This window comes from Heloderma suspectum, chromosome 14 (genome assembly GCF_057233095.1).
Source record: "Heloderma suspectum isolate Gila_16-S chromosome 14, 16-S_ref, whole genome shotgun sequence".
In the NCBI taxonomy this organism is placed as follows: Eukaryota; Metazoa; Chordata; class Lepidosauria; order Squamata; family Helodermatidae; genus Heloderma; species Heloderma suspectum.
Genome location: NC_139471.1, coordinates 13,194,273 through 13,210,011, shown reverse-complemented (window position 1 = coordinate 13,210,011; position 15,739 = coordinate 13,194,273). Strand labels below are relative to the sequence as shown.

At 47.2% G+C, this 15,739-nt stretch overlaps 1 protein-coding gene across 1 annotated transcript in view; it reads right to left on the bottom strand.

Annotated features, from left to right (window-relative positions):
• Positions 1-15,739, bottom strand: part of COL27A1 (collagen type XXVII alpha 1 chain) — a 146,261-nt gene that overhangs the window by 93,263 nt on the left and 37,259 nt on the right. The window contains exons 9-11 of the mRNA XM_084820772.1: positions 12,569-13,402; positions 10,535-10,579; positions 6,010-6,129 (exon numbers count right to left, since the gene is read on the bottom strand). Of these exons, the coding sequence (XP_084676898.1) occupies positions 6,010-6,129; positions 10,535-10,579; positions 12,569-13,402 (999 nt within the window). The remainder of the gene's footprint in view (positions 1-6,009; positions 6,130-10,534; positions 10,580-12,568; positions 13,403-15,739) is intronic.

Here is a 15,739-nt window from a genome sequence, read left to right as displayed (position 1 = left end):
AATCCCCACCCTCACCCCCCAAAAAACTTGGATGAATTTCACCAGCCCACCAAAGACTGTGGACTTCTTCACCTACCCTTACCTTCTCATTCCCCCAGCCTATGAAGGAGCCAGACATTTTGCACAGCATTAGATTAGATTTCATTACATGATGGAGGAGGAGGAGGAGGAAGAAGAAGAGGAAGGAGAAAAAGAAGAGGGAGGAGGAGGAGAAGAACCCTGAAGGGTTCAAGGCAGGCCTCATGGCCACCCACACTTCTGTCCTCTAACAGAACAGAATGGTGGTGGTCACAATTCAAGAAGAACATCTGGGGGGGTGGATATCACTTCTCCCCTCCCCCATCATCCATTGGCTGAGGTAGATAACTCAATCTGCCTTATGGCAGGCTTTCTGGGACATATATTTGCATGGGGGGGGGAAACCCCACCAATCCCCTTAGCTTGGAAACCTTGCCTCCTAAATCCCAAATATGTGGGGTGAGCTGGTTCCTTCTCTGTTTGGTGCTCTTGAACCCAATCCAGAAGACCACCTTATTGGCTCAAGGAAGGCTCAACTAGAACAGGAAGCAATTTTATATGCCTTCCTGTTCAGGAGGATCTAATGACAATTTGGGTGGGCAGAGTCAGTCCAGGGCCAGAAGGTACTTCACTGAGAAGCTGCCACCTACAGTTCAGTGCCTGACCACACAGGGGAGCTACATACTGATCCAGCAGGTCCTGACAGCCCCCAACAGCAGTCTGAGGCTCTACAGTCAAGACACATCACAAAAAGTGCTCTCCTCTATCAGAATGAGGGAGAGGAAGAAGACAGGTATCCTCCATTGTGCCTGAATAGAGAGCCAGGTAAGATCCCCCTTCCTCCAGTTACCATTGCTAAAACCATGGGGGGGGGGGCAGCAGCCCTTCCATTGTGCTTAGATCCAGCTCCATGACCTCCTGAATTACGTATTTAGTACCTACCGAACTTTATAACTAAGAACCTGGTGCCTGAGTTTGCTCTTGTCCTCTTCCCTCCCCATCCTTTCTCCTTTGCATTATTTAAATTGTAAGCTGGTAGGGACTTTGTTTCTGATCTTTGTAGTCTGCTCTGGAAGACTTTTTGGCTGAAGGGTGCTTTAAAGTTTAGAGTAAAAGTGCTTTAAACAAACAAACAAGGGACAATTTAGCCCAGCATGCACTTTACACAGAGACCAACCAGATGATGCCAGTCCAGGAAGCCCACAAGCAGAGCACGAAGGCAACGGTGTTCTGCCACTGTTGCTCCCCAGCCATTGCTATTATGTGATAGACTGTCCCTGAACCAGGAGGTTCCGTTCCTAACTGTCATGGCTAACAGGTTCTTAATTTTCCATGACCACTTCAAGAAAATTAGGTCTTTGGTGTTTTCATTCTAGCCAAACCACACAGCATTGAACAATTTCATCTAGAAACCAGTTTTAAAAAATATCTAATGAACAGCTGCAGAAAATCCAAGGATGGTTTCCTCCAGCACCACACGAAAGCCACAGGGCCATGGAAACCAAGCTTGGGAGTTGGATGGGGAGTAGAGATGCTGGAGAAATTCGAGATGGTCTAAAATGGGCTCGGATTTCTAAGAATCTGACCTGCGGAATCTGCTGTGGAGTGACCCCCTCAGGCTACATGGAGTCCGTGGACTTTTGGATTATTTTTTTTTACTTTCCCAAAATTTACACATATGAATTTGTAGGAAAATATGTAAGTTTCTGCTGAGGAAACGTTGAATGGAATGGGGGACAAACAATATGCTAAATGTTGCATACTAAGGTAAATTATGTAAATACTTATGTAATTATTTGCATACTTTTCCACACAAAAAAATTCTGAAAAAAAAAATTCGCATCCATCTGTGGGCAGACGACGGAAGAAAAGGCACCTGATAATCCATGGAACACAGACAGAGCGGATTTTACACAGCCCATACATCCCTAGTGGGAAGTCTTTGCCAATTCCATGAACACTTGTTGTTCGCAAAGCAGGGCGTGAGGCTTGCCCCAAGATGAGGGTCTGGGAGGCAGAGGAGGGGGGTCTGCTCTGCAGGAAGCACAGCTGCATGTCTGGAGCAGCTCACACGTGAAAAAGCCATTTGGAGAGATATGAAGATTATCAAAGGCAAAGCTCAAGGCCCTGGAATTGGAATTCCCTCTCATCTCTAGCCAAGCTCCTGGTGGGCTCCTCTCTGAAGGAGATCCCCAGGACAAAGGAACATTAATTTTCCCTTCCCAGCTCCAATATCCTTGCGTACTTAAGTCAAAGTATATGTAGCTGAAGCAATCAAGTCTTCCCCCACCCTCCTGATACACACACACACTGACACGTACAACGTCAGACAGCGTTCTGTGCCTATCGAGCATGCTCAGGCCTCCTGCAACTGTTTTTGGGGTTGCTCATCTTAGGGGGGGGTGTTGTTTTTTTTAAAGATATTTTGTCCTTCTGCAAACCTTGGGTGGCTGATACCCCTGTCTTGTGTGTGGGTGGTGCAGTTTTGGCTACATAAGCAACACGCTCACACCTGAACATCAGAAATAGAATGTCGTCAGTGGGCACTTTCAAGCGAAGAAGAGGCAGCGAACTTTTCCACAGCTGGCCACTTCTGTGCTCCCCCACTAACCTTCCTCCCAGCCACTTCCCCCCCCTCCCTTCATCTGAGCTTCAACCTAATTCACACTTCATAAACATGCAAACCACACTGCAGTTATCCTTTGGTATTTGGCACTACTCCAAAATGTCTAGTGCAGTTCTCTGAAGAAAGAATGAGTCTATTAGAGAAAAGTGCACACACAAAGTACAAAACAATATACAAAATGCATTGTTGTTGTTTATTCGGTCAGTCGCTTCTGACTCTTCGTGACTTCATGGACCAGCCCACGCCAGAGCTTCCTGTCGGCCGTCGCCACCCCCAGCTCCCCCAAGGTCAAGTCTGTCACCTCCAGAAAATGCATTACATTAGGGAAAATGCATGCAAAAATGTGCATATTAGGCTAAATTGTGTAGAAATCTGCATATATTAGGAGAAAAGGTACATGAAAATGTGCATGAGGTTTAGTGTAGAGCACCTTTTCTTAAAAAATATTGCAAATCCGTGTGGAAATGGGACAGAGCAAACGTAATGAGAAGCTGAAAGAAAATGAAATTGACACTTTTGTCCATCTCTGCAACATATACATAAAGGGGTTCACTGTGCCAATGTCCTTTCAGGCAGTTGTTTCACAGGTGTTGACTTCAAGAAGACTTCTTCCAGGTTTCTACAGCATCCCTGTTTTTCCCTGATCCCCTAATCCTTTTTAAAGGGCCCAGCCTGCATGCCGAAGGTGCCAGATTCTGAAGAGGCCGGCATTTGTTCGTTACTTCTGGCCACATTTCCATCCCACCAAGGTACAGTCGTAATGGAGACAAGCTGAATTCTGAATGGTTGTATGTGCAAGGGAACACGCCTGGGCTTTTAAAAGCCTTTGAGCATTAAAGGCTCGAGTATATCTTGCCTAATTTCATGTCAGACCAACACGTGGCACTGGTTGTGACCGCGCAAGTGAACTAAAACGAAGAACAGACTGATGGCATTCTGCAAAAGGACAAGTCAGCAAGAGCACTTGCTTGGATTCCCTTAGTATTCTGCCTCCTCAGATACTTCTGACCAGGAAGGTGTACACTTTACTGCTGGCTGAGCTAGAGAATGCAGGCTAGGGAAAAAATATGGAATGCTGAGCCATTGGCATCCATACTGCTGGGGAGATGAGAGGGAACGTAGATCCAATTAGGGATGTACCGACGGTGTAAAATGCGCTCCGTCTGTGTTTTGCGGATTGTCAGGCGCCCTTCATTCCATCATCCGCCCACAGATGGATGAGGATCTTTTTTTTCCATCATGCGGAAAAATACAGACGTAATTACGTAAATATTGACGTCAGTATTAACTTAAGTATTTACCTCAGTACGTAACATTTAGCCTAATGTTTGTCCCCCATTCCATTCAATGTTTCCTCAGCAGAAGCTTATGTATTTTTCTACGGATGTATATGCGTAATTTTTGGGAAAGTAAAAAAAATCACCCGAAAGTCCATGGACTCCACGTGGCCTGAGGGGGGCGTTCCGCAGAGGATTCCCCAGGTCGGATTCTTAGAAATCCGAGCTCATTTGAATCCATATCGAATTTCTCCAGCATCCCTCGATCCAATCCACCAGCCTACTGAAAGACTACTTCCATGAAGGCTCTTCCTTCCGCACCTGTCACCATCTGCAACCATTCCAGCAGGCTGTACAGAAAGAGGGGAGAGGGGAAGCAAGGCCACTCCACCAGCCAAGGCCGGCCCTACAATTAGGCAGGGGGAGGCAGTCACCTCAGGTGGCAGATGTTGGAAGGCAGCATCAAGGTGTTCAAGGAGAGAGCTGTGTGCCTTGGACTCTACTCCGTGCCCCTCAAGTTATCCTGCTGCCTTCAGGTTCAGTGGAGGACATTGCCTCATCATCATGACAGCTTCATCTGCCCGACCAGACAGATTTTGTACATGGAATGGGGGCGCCCTCTTGTCCTTCGCTGCAGGCAGCAAAATGTCTTGGTCCGGACCTGCCACCAGCCCTGCTGAAAGGGCACAATCCTGTGCATGTATAGACAGAAAAAAAAAGTCCTACAACTCCCAGCATGCCCCAGATAACCTAGCTGGCTGGGGGATGCTGGGAGCTGTAGGACTTTTTTTCTGTCTCAACATGCATAGGATTGCACCCTTAATTATTTTTCCTCTTCCCTTCCCATCCCTTTTTCCTTGTGTCTTTCTAGATTGAAAGCCTGTGGGCAGGGACCATCTTGTTTTATTGTTTGTATGTCAGCTACTCCAGGAGACTTGTGGCTGAGGAGCAGAATAGAAATGCTTCAGATAAATAAATAAGTCGCCCTAGGTTGAAGTACCAAACATGATGCACTTAGGGATGGATGGATCGGTCTGCTCCACTTCCCATGTTTGCATTTTTTCAAACACAAGTTCGGTCTGTCCTGTTTCTGCATCTGTGTGAATGTTTTTCTTCTAAAGTCAGAATTAAAAATAGTACATGTTTTTAATGCAATTTTTCCTAAGAGACACATTTTTTGCATGCCGCTGATACAGATGTAGCCCTCCAGGTGTGGTTGGACTGTAACTCTCATCACCCCCTGCCAGCATAGCCAATGGGGAAAGATTATTGGGGCAACATCTGGAGGGCCACATGTTCCCCATCCCTGCCCTAATATATGCCTTTTGGTACCCTATTTTCCCCGAATGTATGCATTTTTATATGAAATTTCCCCTAATGTACTTTTTTTTAAATCAGAGAACTGCCCTGTCTGACTTGGTTCAAGGCACCCAGAGGTGCTAAACCAGCAAGGCACATACAGCCAAAGACTTGGCAAGTCAGGTTAGGTTGCCAGTCAAGGCAAGGCATCTCCAGTTTAAGGATGCTGAATAGCCAGACAAGTTAGACCAAGCAGAGTGTTCCAGAACCTTCGCCAGCTCCAATTTAGCTGAGACTCAGACAAAGAGAGCTGTTGACTCAGCAACAGTCAAAGGCCCTCTGAAGCTTTATAAAGGCCAGCAGCTCAAGACCTGCAGTCAGCTCCACCCCTTCAGAGAAGCAGCTACTGCCTGATTTGTAGATGCTGGCTCCTGCATCTGCACAAACACAGGCCTTTTGGTACTTTGTAAAAAAAACACAACATGGTTGGTTGGTTTGTTTCACTGAGCTTTCAGGTTGGTTTTCTTGTCTGGGCTCCGAGACTGGAAAATGGCCCAATGGCCTTGGGTGCCAAGAATCCAGCTTCATGCATCCAAGAGACTGCCAATAGACAAGGGATCAGGGGGGCATTATTTCAGTTGCCCCCACCCTCCAGCAGTTTAATCTCCAGCTCTGGTTTCCAGCTCTTCGTTTCAACTGTATTTTCCTTTAATTTGAGATTGTGAATCACCTTGGAGGGCCACCAGGATATTAATACTTTAAGTTATTAACTAACAAACAAATACTTACTGTAAATGCCAGCCAGTCCTCCCTTGAGTTTCTCCAGAGAACCATGACTGGGATCCCAGGGACTCCGGATTGACCTGGATTGCCTGTAGGGCCTGTTCGTCCAATTGGACCAGGGTATCCCTAAGAAGAAAAAGATCATAGGTATGTATGTTTTGGTAGAAGGATGGGGCTTTAATTTCAGTCTATATCAGCAGGACACCAGTCACCTGAGCTCAAATTTCTCTTTGATCAGGTCTGTTCCACACAGGACCGCGCAGAGACAAGTTTGAGGGGGTTCTGGGAAAGGTGCCTTCTGGGACACCCCTTGCACCAAGGCTTACTCAACTGTAGATGGAAAGGGGTGGAGATGGCAGAGGGCACTGAAAACAACACAGCTCCATCCACCTGATCCTTCTTCAGCCCAGTGCTGTTAAGATGAGCACTGGGCAAGGGGGGTGCTGCCGCTAACTTCATTATTTGTAATATCTCTGGGGCTCACTGCATGTAGTATAAGTCAGGGCTGGAGCCCAGAGGCATTGTGGGTAGTGCAGATGGCAGCAGCTGCCTGACCCATACCTTCACAGTGGCAGACTATAGAAATTAAAATGAGAGTTCAGCTGCAGTGTGCCTTAGCATTTAACCCATGATTCAGGGTGCTGATACCAGGTAACATACATGACAGGGCAGGGGATACACTGCCCAGTCACACCTGTGCACATGGCCGGGAGGAAGAGCATACCATAGTTCTCCCCCTGACCCAATCTCTGACATCCACACGGGGGTGAGATGTTCTCACAGGGCTCACATACAAGTGAAATCCTGTGAGTACATGTCTGGATGACCCAGATTTTATCTAGGAAAGAAGCCGTGCAGTCTGGGGCTATATAATATATGTTGGATTTCACCTGCACAGGCCCTTTTCATTCAGCTTTGTTGCTCTGCTGTTTTTCAATATTTTATTGTTCTGTTGGCATTGTATTGTTTTGTTTTGTTTTTTTACTGATCATTAGGGAGACTTTAGGCCGCTGAGCAGGCCTGAAATCTTGCTGAAATAAATGAAGAAATATATGAATCAATAGGAAAATTACTGTAGTAATATAAATTCAGAGGTGTTATCTGGCTTCCAGAAAGGACAGACACAACAGCTTAATCTTTCTATTTTAGGATTGACCCCTTACCCCTCCCTCCACACACATAACTTCGGCTATTGGGCAGCACAGAAATGAAAATAATAACAACGGCCCTGAGCCTCAAACGGCAGTCAGCCATTTTAAAAGCGACAACAAAGGTTCTTTTCCCACAGGCCCGTCCTCCAAGAAGGAACTCTCCTTGGTGCTTTAACAGCACGGTATTGCTTGCATAGAGTTTACCACAGTTATGTCCCCATTTGGATGCCCACCAGTGTCACCCAGCAGGGAAGGCCTGCTGGGTTCGCAAGGAGGACACCTGGTACCCTTGAGAGGCTGCCAGGGCCCACTGGCATTGATATCTGCCTTAGGCCTCCAAATCTAAGCTTACTGGACCATCGCAGCAACAGGCAGCCATTTTCCACAACGCCCCCACTGTAGCGTCACTCTGGTCATTGTGGGAAATAAACATGCATCCAGTTTTTAGTCTTCTTTGGATGAAGTAAGGGAGAAGGAATCCTCCAGAAAAGCCTCTAGAGGTTTTTCCCTTGATGAAGACCTGTGTCAACAGATGCTGGGAATTCAGTTGGTGCAGCTGTTCCTTTTTTAAAAATTAAAAGGCCCCAGAGTGATGGGACCCAACAGAGGACACTTTGCCAAGGGCCCCCTCAAGCCTGGCCTGGCAGTGAAGGAAGGCACACTGTCACTCTTGCTTCCTACCACGCCCAAAGAGTGACTGGGCAACACCACATTGATTCGGCCTACCACGTGGCAAGCGAGCCTGCATTTGCCACAGGGTATGTTGCTCAGGGAGTTATACCCAGGCCTACGTCTCTCTGAGGCGGTAAATCTGTGCACCGCCACAGAGCGTTGGCGGGAGGGCTCACATGACAGAATGCTCCTCCAAGCAAAAACATTCTCTACCTATAAAACACCCTCTATATAGAACATTCTCTACACAATCCTCACCCCTTGCAGGCCGCAATCTGTTGAGTGTCCCAAACATGAATTTATTTATTTTTTTAAAGAAAAAAAAATGGCAGCCGTAGCACTATGGAGCACCGAAAAGGTCAGATGTAGCTTGCAAACAAGCTACTTCTGACCTTTTTGGTGCTCTGTACTGCTACAGATGCCTTTTTTTCTACTTCTTTAAAAAGAGAACTTTTTCGGGCGGTGGGGGGGGGGAGTCACATGTAGCCCTCCTGGCCTCTGATGCAGCCCCCACCACCCCGCCAGCAAAAACCATAGAAAAATAGGTGGTTTGCTGCCAAATTTCAGCAGCAACCCACTACGGAGGCTTAGAACTGACAAATTTAGCTTGCAAACCACTGATTTCTTGTGGGAGGGTGGTGGTTGGCACTGTGCTGCTGGATTTCCCAATCAATTGCCCCCAGGCCCCCTGAAGTGACACCCCCCCATGCTAACCCACCTCCTCCACACACACACACCATTCCATACTCCTTGAAACAGCGTCGAGCAGAACTGCATAACACAGGGCCCACCTTCCCTGCTCCGTGTTTATGGTGGGCGCCCAGGAGAAGAGGCAGGGAAGGCAAGGTTGGCAGCTACCTGAGGTTGCCACTGGCCCAGCAGGGGCCATACAAAAAGGGTAGCAGTTCCCTATGTTGGGCATCCCTGCTCTAAGCTGCATTTACGCTGGGGTCTTCTCTCCTCCATGTTCAGCAAAAGAAAATGGCTCCTGGAGGCAATTAAATCATGCAGCCCTGGCTTAAGAAAGGAAAGCCAGGAAATTGGAACGCCAATTCCAACAACTTGGAATTGTTGTCAATCACAAGCTGAATATGAGCCAACAATGTGATGTGGCTGCAAAAAAAGGCAAATGCTCTTTTGGGCTGCATTAATAGAAGCATAGCTTCCAAATCCCGGGAAGTACTAGTTCCCCTCTACTCAGCACTGGTTAGGCCTCATCTGGAGTACTGTGTCCAGTTCTGGGCACCACACTTTAAGAAGGATGCAGACGAACTGGAGAGGATTCAGAGGAGGGCAACAAAGATGATCAGGGGACTGGAAACAAAGCCCTATGAAGAGAGACTGAAAGAACTGGGCATGTTTAGCCTTGAGAAGAGAAGACTGAGGGGGGATAGGATAGCACTCTTCAAGTACTTGAAAGGTTGTCACAGAGAGGAAGGCCAGGATCTCTTCTCCATCATCCCAGAGTGCAGGACATGGAATAATGGGCTCAAGTTACAGGAAGCCAGATTCTGGCTGAACATCAGGAAAAACTTCCTGTTAGAGCAATACGGCAATGGAACCAATTACCTGGGGAGGTGGTGGGCTCTCCCACACTGGAGGCATTCAAGACGAGGCTGGACAGCCATCTGTCAGGGATGCTCTGACTTGGATTCCTGCATTGAGCAGGGGGTTGGACTTGATGGCCTTGTAGGCCCCTTCCAACCCTATTATTCCATGATTCTATGAAAGGAAAGACCTTGGTGAAAGAAGGGTGTTGGCAGCTGGGGGGCAAGACACCGCAAACAGCAGGCCCATCTCCCAGCAGGAACACTGCTTCTGCTCCTGCCTGAGGCTCTCCTCCCCGTTGAGGCCAACAGTGAATGTCGGTTAAGGAGGTGAACAAGCAACAGGCTTTTAGCGGGCCAACAGGTGGATTGCTTGCTCAAGCAGCCAGAGAGACCTGGAGTGAGCCCTACGTATGGGCAGGAAAGAAGCAGAGGTGGTAGAGGGCTTGGTTCTCCAATGCCATTTCAAGGTGGCCTGCTGGCGGAAACAGTTATTGCCCAGGGACATAGACTGCAAGACTCAGATGGAGATGGAGGAGTTTTTTCAGAGAGCTGAAGGCCGTTTCAAAACGGAGACCGCTGCACACATCTTTTCTTTTGCCGCCCCTCAGTTGTGGAATGACCTGCCGCTTGAAATGCACCTGCTGATCTCCTTGAATGTTTTAAAGTGGGAATTAAAGACTCTATTATTCCGGCAGGCCTTCCTTTTTTAGAATTCTCTTTCCTTTTTGCTGCTTGTTATATACTGTCTTTATGCTGTATTGTTTTTACGGTTGATTTTCTTGTTTAATTTGTTTTTAACTTTGTATGCTGCCTTGAGCACTTTGTATATAGGCGGGATATAAATGGAATAAATCGTCACCATCATCATCTCTCTTCTACCTCTGCTAAACAGGTCTGGAAGATTTCCTTGTTGTTTCAAAAACCTGCAAGACCTCTTTGATCAGAGGCAATAATGGGACAACAGAAACATGTGTATCACATAAAAAGTGATGCAGTTTCCAGTTCACTTAAAAATTATTGCCTGTCTCCAGCCTCAAGCTCCTTTATTCTACCCAAATGGGGAGAATGTGCGTTCCTGTGAATGAGGATAAAGGGGAGCCGTTTTAAGCTATACATTGACACCCTTCGAACATTACAAGTGCTCCATGGTTAGCTCACCTTGTCTCCTTTTGGACCCGTTGGTCCACGCCTCCCTGGACAACCCTACAAAACAGAACATACCAGTTATTTAACCTGACAGGACTAGCAGTCTGAAATGGAGGAACTGAACATCTGTGCTGGCAATCTGTTGCCTTACATCTCTTCTGGATCACTTAACTATGAGCACACCAGGGGAGCTTCATTCACATGAATAGCGTTGAGTGAGGCTGCACGACAGGGTGGCTTATTTTGAGTGAGTCAAAGCTGAGCTATAAGCACATATAGGTGAGCTGGGAATCAGGAGGCAGGGGTGTGCCAGGGAGTCAGAGCCTGGGGGACAAAGCCAGAAGTCAGAGCCAAGGGACACACCAAAACACCAGAGTCAGGAAGTCCAATGTTACTAAGCCCGGTCCCAGTCTAACCAGGAAGACTTCTGTAGCCTTTCCTGTCTGCAAGGGCCCAGTAACCAGCTTGTGTGGATGGGGTCAGTCCAGAGCCTAAGAATACTTAACTGCCATGACAATGTCCCAAGCTGATAGCAGTCCCAATAGCTCACCACGTGGAGCAGTTGCACGCAGGACCAAAAAGTCCCCGGTTCTAGCCCGCATAGCTCCTGACACTCTGGTTGACCCAATTCAGAGATCTCGTCTAGATGCTCTTTGGGACCAAATTAGATGCTACTGTAAAGGCTTGGCCACTTCTGGCTGCCAGGAGCATCTGGGATCTGTGGATAGCTGCCCTGTGTGAACCATGCAGAGCAGTGCTGGCTCCAGAACATTTTTTTTTGGGGGGGGTTCCTTGGGCAAGTTGAATGGGCCCCCTATCTGAGCGCGTCCATCTCCTTCCTGCTTCCATCTCTGCTGCACATTCACTTGGCCTTCTCCCTCTGTACTCAATTTGTACAACAGCCCAGAGGGAAAGCGCAAGGCCAGTGAAGGATGCTACTCTCACACCAGCCACCATTCACATGCTCGGTGAAGGTAGTGAAAGCAAGGAACAGCAGCAGGGCCAGGAGGCTATGAGGGTTGGCATAGGGCCCCCTGTAGGAGTGTGGGTCTCAGCAGGGGCCCAGTAAGGTGACCCCTGTCCTGACCCAGAGAGCTTTGCCTGTTGGGTGGTATAGATATGCAGCAAATAAAATAAAAATTAAAACACTAAAGTAGCTCTTCCTGCCAGCAGGAGCAGATTCAGGAATGCATCAAGAGGAAAAAGCTTAGTATGAGGTCTGACTTGGGATTCCTGATTTGTTGCTCTCCTAACAAGCCAATCAAGTTGGCTAATGATCCCTGGCTTGTCTGGGAGCATCAAGTCAGGACTTGGGTTCAGATGTGTGATACAAAACATTTTCATGTTGCTGAGTTCCTGTTTACTGAAGCTGCTCATGCTGGCAGGAGGAGTCAAGTGGGAGCGATTGGGCAGACCGTACTGGTACTTTTGCTTGCGAATTATAAAGCCAGGATTCTCCAGAATTCTGGTTATTGTCTTGTGTGAACGCAACCACCCTCTCTTTGCCTCCGTCCACCATATTTATGCTAAGGCTAATCATACTGGCCTACATCACAGGGTCATCATACGAATTACTGAGATAAAGCCTGTAAAAATTATAAGCACTACTGTTTACATCTGAAACTATAGGTCTATGAGATTGGTGTAGCCTGGGTGCTGATGAAACAAAAAGAAAAAAAAAATGTTCCCAGTAGGGGTACGCATATATAGTTGCCCGCACTGACTAGAAATGTAATTCCGGTGACCAACAGGAAAAACCTGCTATAATGTGTAAGAGATGGCCTTTGGTTGCTCAGTGGCGAAGGGGGTGGAAGAAAGATAAAGAACATCATACTGTACATGCTCAGAGGTACTCTTGTTCTGATCACTAGTTCACATAACTCAAGGCAGAACTTGCTTGGCACTGAAACACTGGTTCCAGAGCTCAGCTTGACTCAGCTTAGAAGGAAGAGGAACTACCAGCATTGTGGTGCACTGGAGAGTCCCTACACTGAACAAAGCTGCAGGCACCAGCCCATGTCTAGAGACGGTCCCATTTCCACTTACAGGCAAACCTGGCAGCCCGGGTGGCCCACGAGGTCCTGGTTTAAGGTGGATCCTTTGCACATCCATCGACTGCGAGAAGCTGATCGGTTCATAGTTCTGCATGGAGATCCCTTTCGGTTGAGTCCAAGTCCTATGTCTGTGGGCATCTCCACTGGAACTTACAGAGTAAGTCTTCAGGACCGTTTGTGATGGTTTCATGGCACTGTCACGGCCTGCTGATGCTGCAGTGCGGTTTCTTGCAAGCCCTCTACCAGCAGAGGCAGCACCCTCTGCATGGGAATTAGGGAGAGAAATTCTGGGTCTATTCCCTGGCAATTCACTCCCCTCCACAGAGATATGGAAGAAGGCAGAAGGGCTGTCAAGGTCTATGATGGGGTCACGGGGCTGCCTCCAAGACACCACATCCCCCTTGAGCTTGTCCTTGGTGAAGTTCTCATCCAGGGGTCTTGAGATGTCTGCTTTCTTGTCACCCAGATGACTTACTTTGGGAGGAGTTCCTGAATGGATAACCTTGTTCTTAGCCATGCGAAGGTCTTTGAGCTCCAGAGAGCGCCATGGGTTGGCAGCAGTATGGGACTCGTCAGTGTTTTCGGTCCTCTCTGAGCCAATACTTCCAGGTCTGGTCATTTTATTATAGGTGGAATTCAGGGGTTTGAGGTATTCCTCCTTGAGTGTGAACACTGCCTCCTCTTTTTCCTCCTCCTCCTTCGGTCTTTTAGAAGCCACGTTTGAAACTGTAAGGCTTCTACTGGAGAGAATAGTGAGGTTCTTCTGAGCATCCTCCCACTCCATGGGAGACTTCAAAACCACATCTGAAACAGAAAACTCTGTGCCCTAGGAAAGAAAGACAGACAGACAGACAGACAGGAAATTGAATATCAGGGATTATACATGTCTGCAATAGAAAAGCTAAAATGTGCTTTAGGTGTCACTTGGCCCTAGTAACGCAGTGGAAGAGCCAGTGCTTTTCATGCAGAAAGTCTACAAGTTCAGTTCCTGGCATCTCCACTTAAGGTTGGGAAAGGGTCTTGTCTGAAACCCTGAGAAGCCACTGCCAGTCAGTGTAGTCAAGACTGAGCTAGATGGACCACTTGTTATTCAGCCCTTTACTCGGGGCTTCTCTATACTATGGTTTTATCCTGCACCTTTACTGGGGCTTTCACATCTGGATTCTTTGTGGGATTAAGAGTGGCTGCTTTACACGTGCTTACTCATGCTTTTGGGGAGAGATTTCCTTTCTTTGCAAGTTCTGTATGTTTCATTATATAGCCACTAGGTGGCACTGTGGGATAGAAGAATTGCGGAAGTACACGCAGCCATTACAGCGCTTCTTTGCACTTCTGGAAAAAATGCCTGACTTTCCCCCATCTTAAAAAAAAAAAAAAAACTGGGATAAAGGTTATAATGCACAGGAGATGCCCTGGAGGTTGCCAGTGTCATGTAAAGGACCCACAAACTTCCATGAGCAACCAATCATGAGCACACAAAAAAAGCCTCATGTAGATATGCCCTCAGAAACATGAGAATAGGAATCTTACTTTATTTTTCGGTGAAAGAAAATAGCTCAGTGGTAGAGTACATGCTTTGTATGCAGAAGGTTCCAGGTTCAACCCCTGGCATCTCTAGCCATAGTGCAATCCTATTACCCTGAACATGTCAGAGTAAACAACACTGGTCTGACTCAGTGGAATGCAGTTTGACATGTTCTTCTAGAAACCAAGTCCTGTGAAGAACAGTTGAGAGACCTGGATATGTTTAGCCCGAAGACGAGAAGATTAAGGGACTGGTTGGTCTCCCTTCGTGGCTCAGAATTCTCTCTCAGTAGGAGTTCATGGTTGAAGTGAATGCCCAGGATGTGAGAGCTGTTTTGGAGAAGGTGACAACCCACCCCCCAGCAGCATAAAGAGGGTCTTGAGATCTGTGTTCATAAAAAGGAGCATACACTGGAGGTCTGTGTCTAGTTCTGGGCACCCTGTTTTAAGAAGGACATTGGCAAAGCAGAACATGTTCAGAGAAGGGTGACTAGGAGGATGGTAAAGGGTGCTGGAAACCAAGTCCTATGAAGAATGGTGGGAAGAGCTTGGTATGTTTAACTCGGAAAGAAGACAATGATGGGGAGATCTGACAGCAGCCTTCAAATATCTGAAAGGCTGTCTCGCAGAAGATGGAGCAGACTTGTTTTCAGCTCCTCCAGAGGGCAGGATTAGAATCAATGAGTGATCTTGCAGGGAAGCAGATTCTGGCTAAAGTTTAGGAGAAACATCCTAAATGTAAGAGCTGTTCAAAAGTGGAACAGTCTGCCTCAGGAGGTGGTGGGCTCTCCTTTGCTGGAGGTATTTCAGCAGAGGCTGGATGGAAAACTGTCAAGAATGCTATAGTTGCCTCCTGCATTGTACATCTGGCACTGAGCAGGGGCTTGGACTACATGACCTCCATGGTCCCTTCCAACTCTATAATTCTATGCTATCAGGATCTCCCTTCCTTGAATGTTACATCTGATTTTGCACATACCGACACATTTGGCCCATCCCTTGTTGCACTAGACACCAGTTTTCGTCTGCCTGACTTTGGTCTCACCTTCACTTTAAAAAAGTGAACTTGTTGGGTTTTGGAAACCTGGTGGTTCCACGTGGACCTATGGCCCAACTGGAGTCCAGCTGGTGAAGAACCTTCAGTGTGGTGGCTCCCATCCTATGGAACTCCCTGCCTCTGGAGGTCAGGCAGGCACAAACAATGGGTTGTTTTCGGCACCTCTTGAAAAAAGCTCTTTTCAAGGAAGCCTTCCTTGGTTGACCAGCCTCAATTTTAATGGCACTCTATTTTTTTTTTAAAGACTAATCTCAATCATGTTTATTCTTTTGGCCTTTTGTTCATTTTATCTCTTGTTGACCACTCCAGAATCTGTTTAGATGTGGAGCAGTATACGAATATTGTAAACAAATAAACAAGCAAGTACACTAACGATATCGGGGCTACCCTCAAGATGACCCATCACACCCTTTCCCTCTGTTAGTCCACAACTTTTACAAAAAGAACCCTTTGAGTACCTTTTACTAAAAAGAATGGCTAGCAAAGGAAGGAGAAAGAAGCGGGGAAGGGGGGGAAGAGAGCAAGTATATCAACCCCTCGCTATTTTGCAATCCTACTCCTGTCTTGGAGATGTCCCCTACT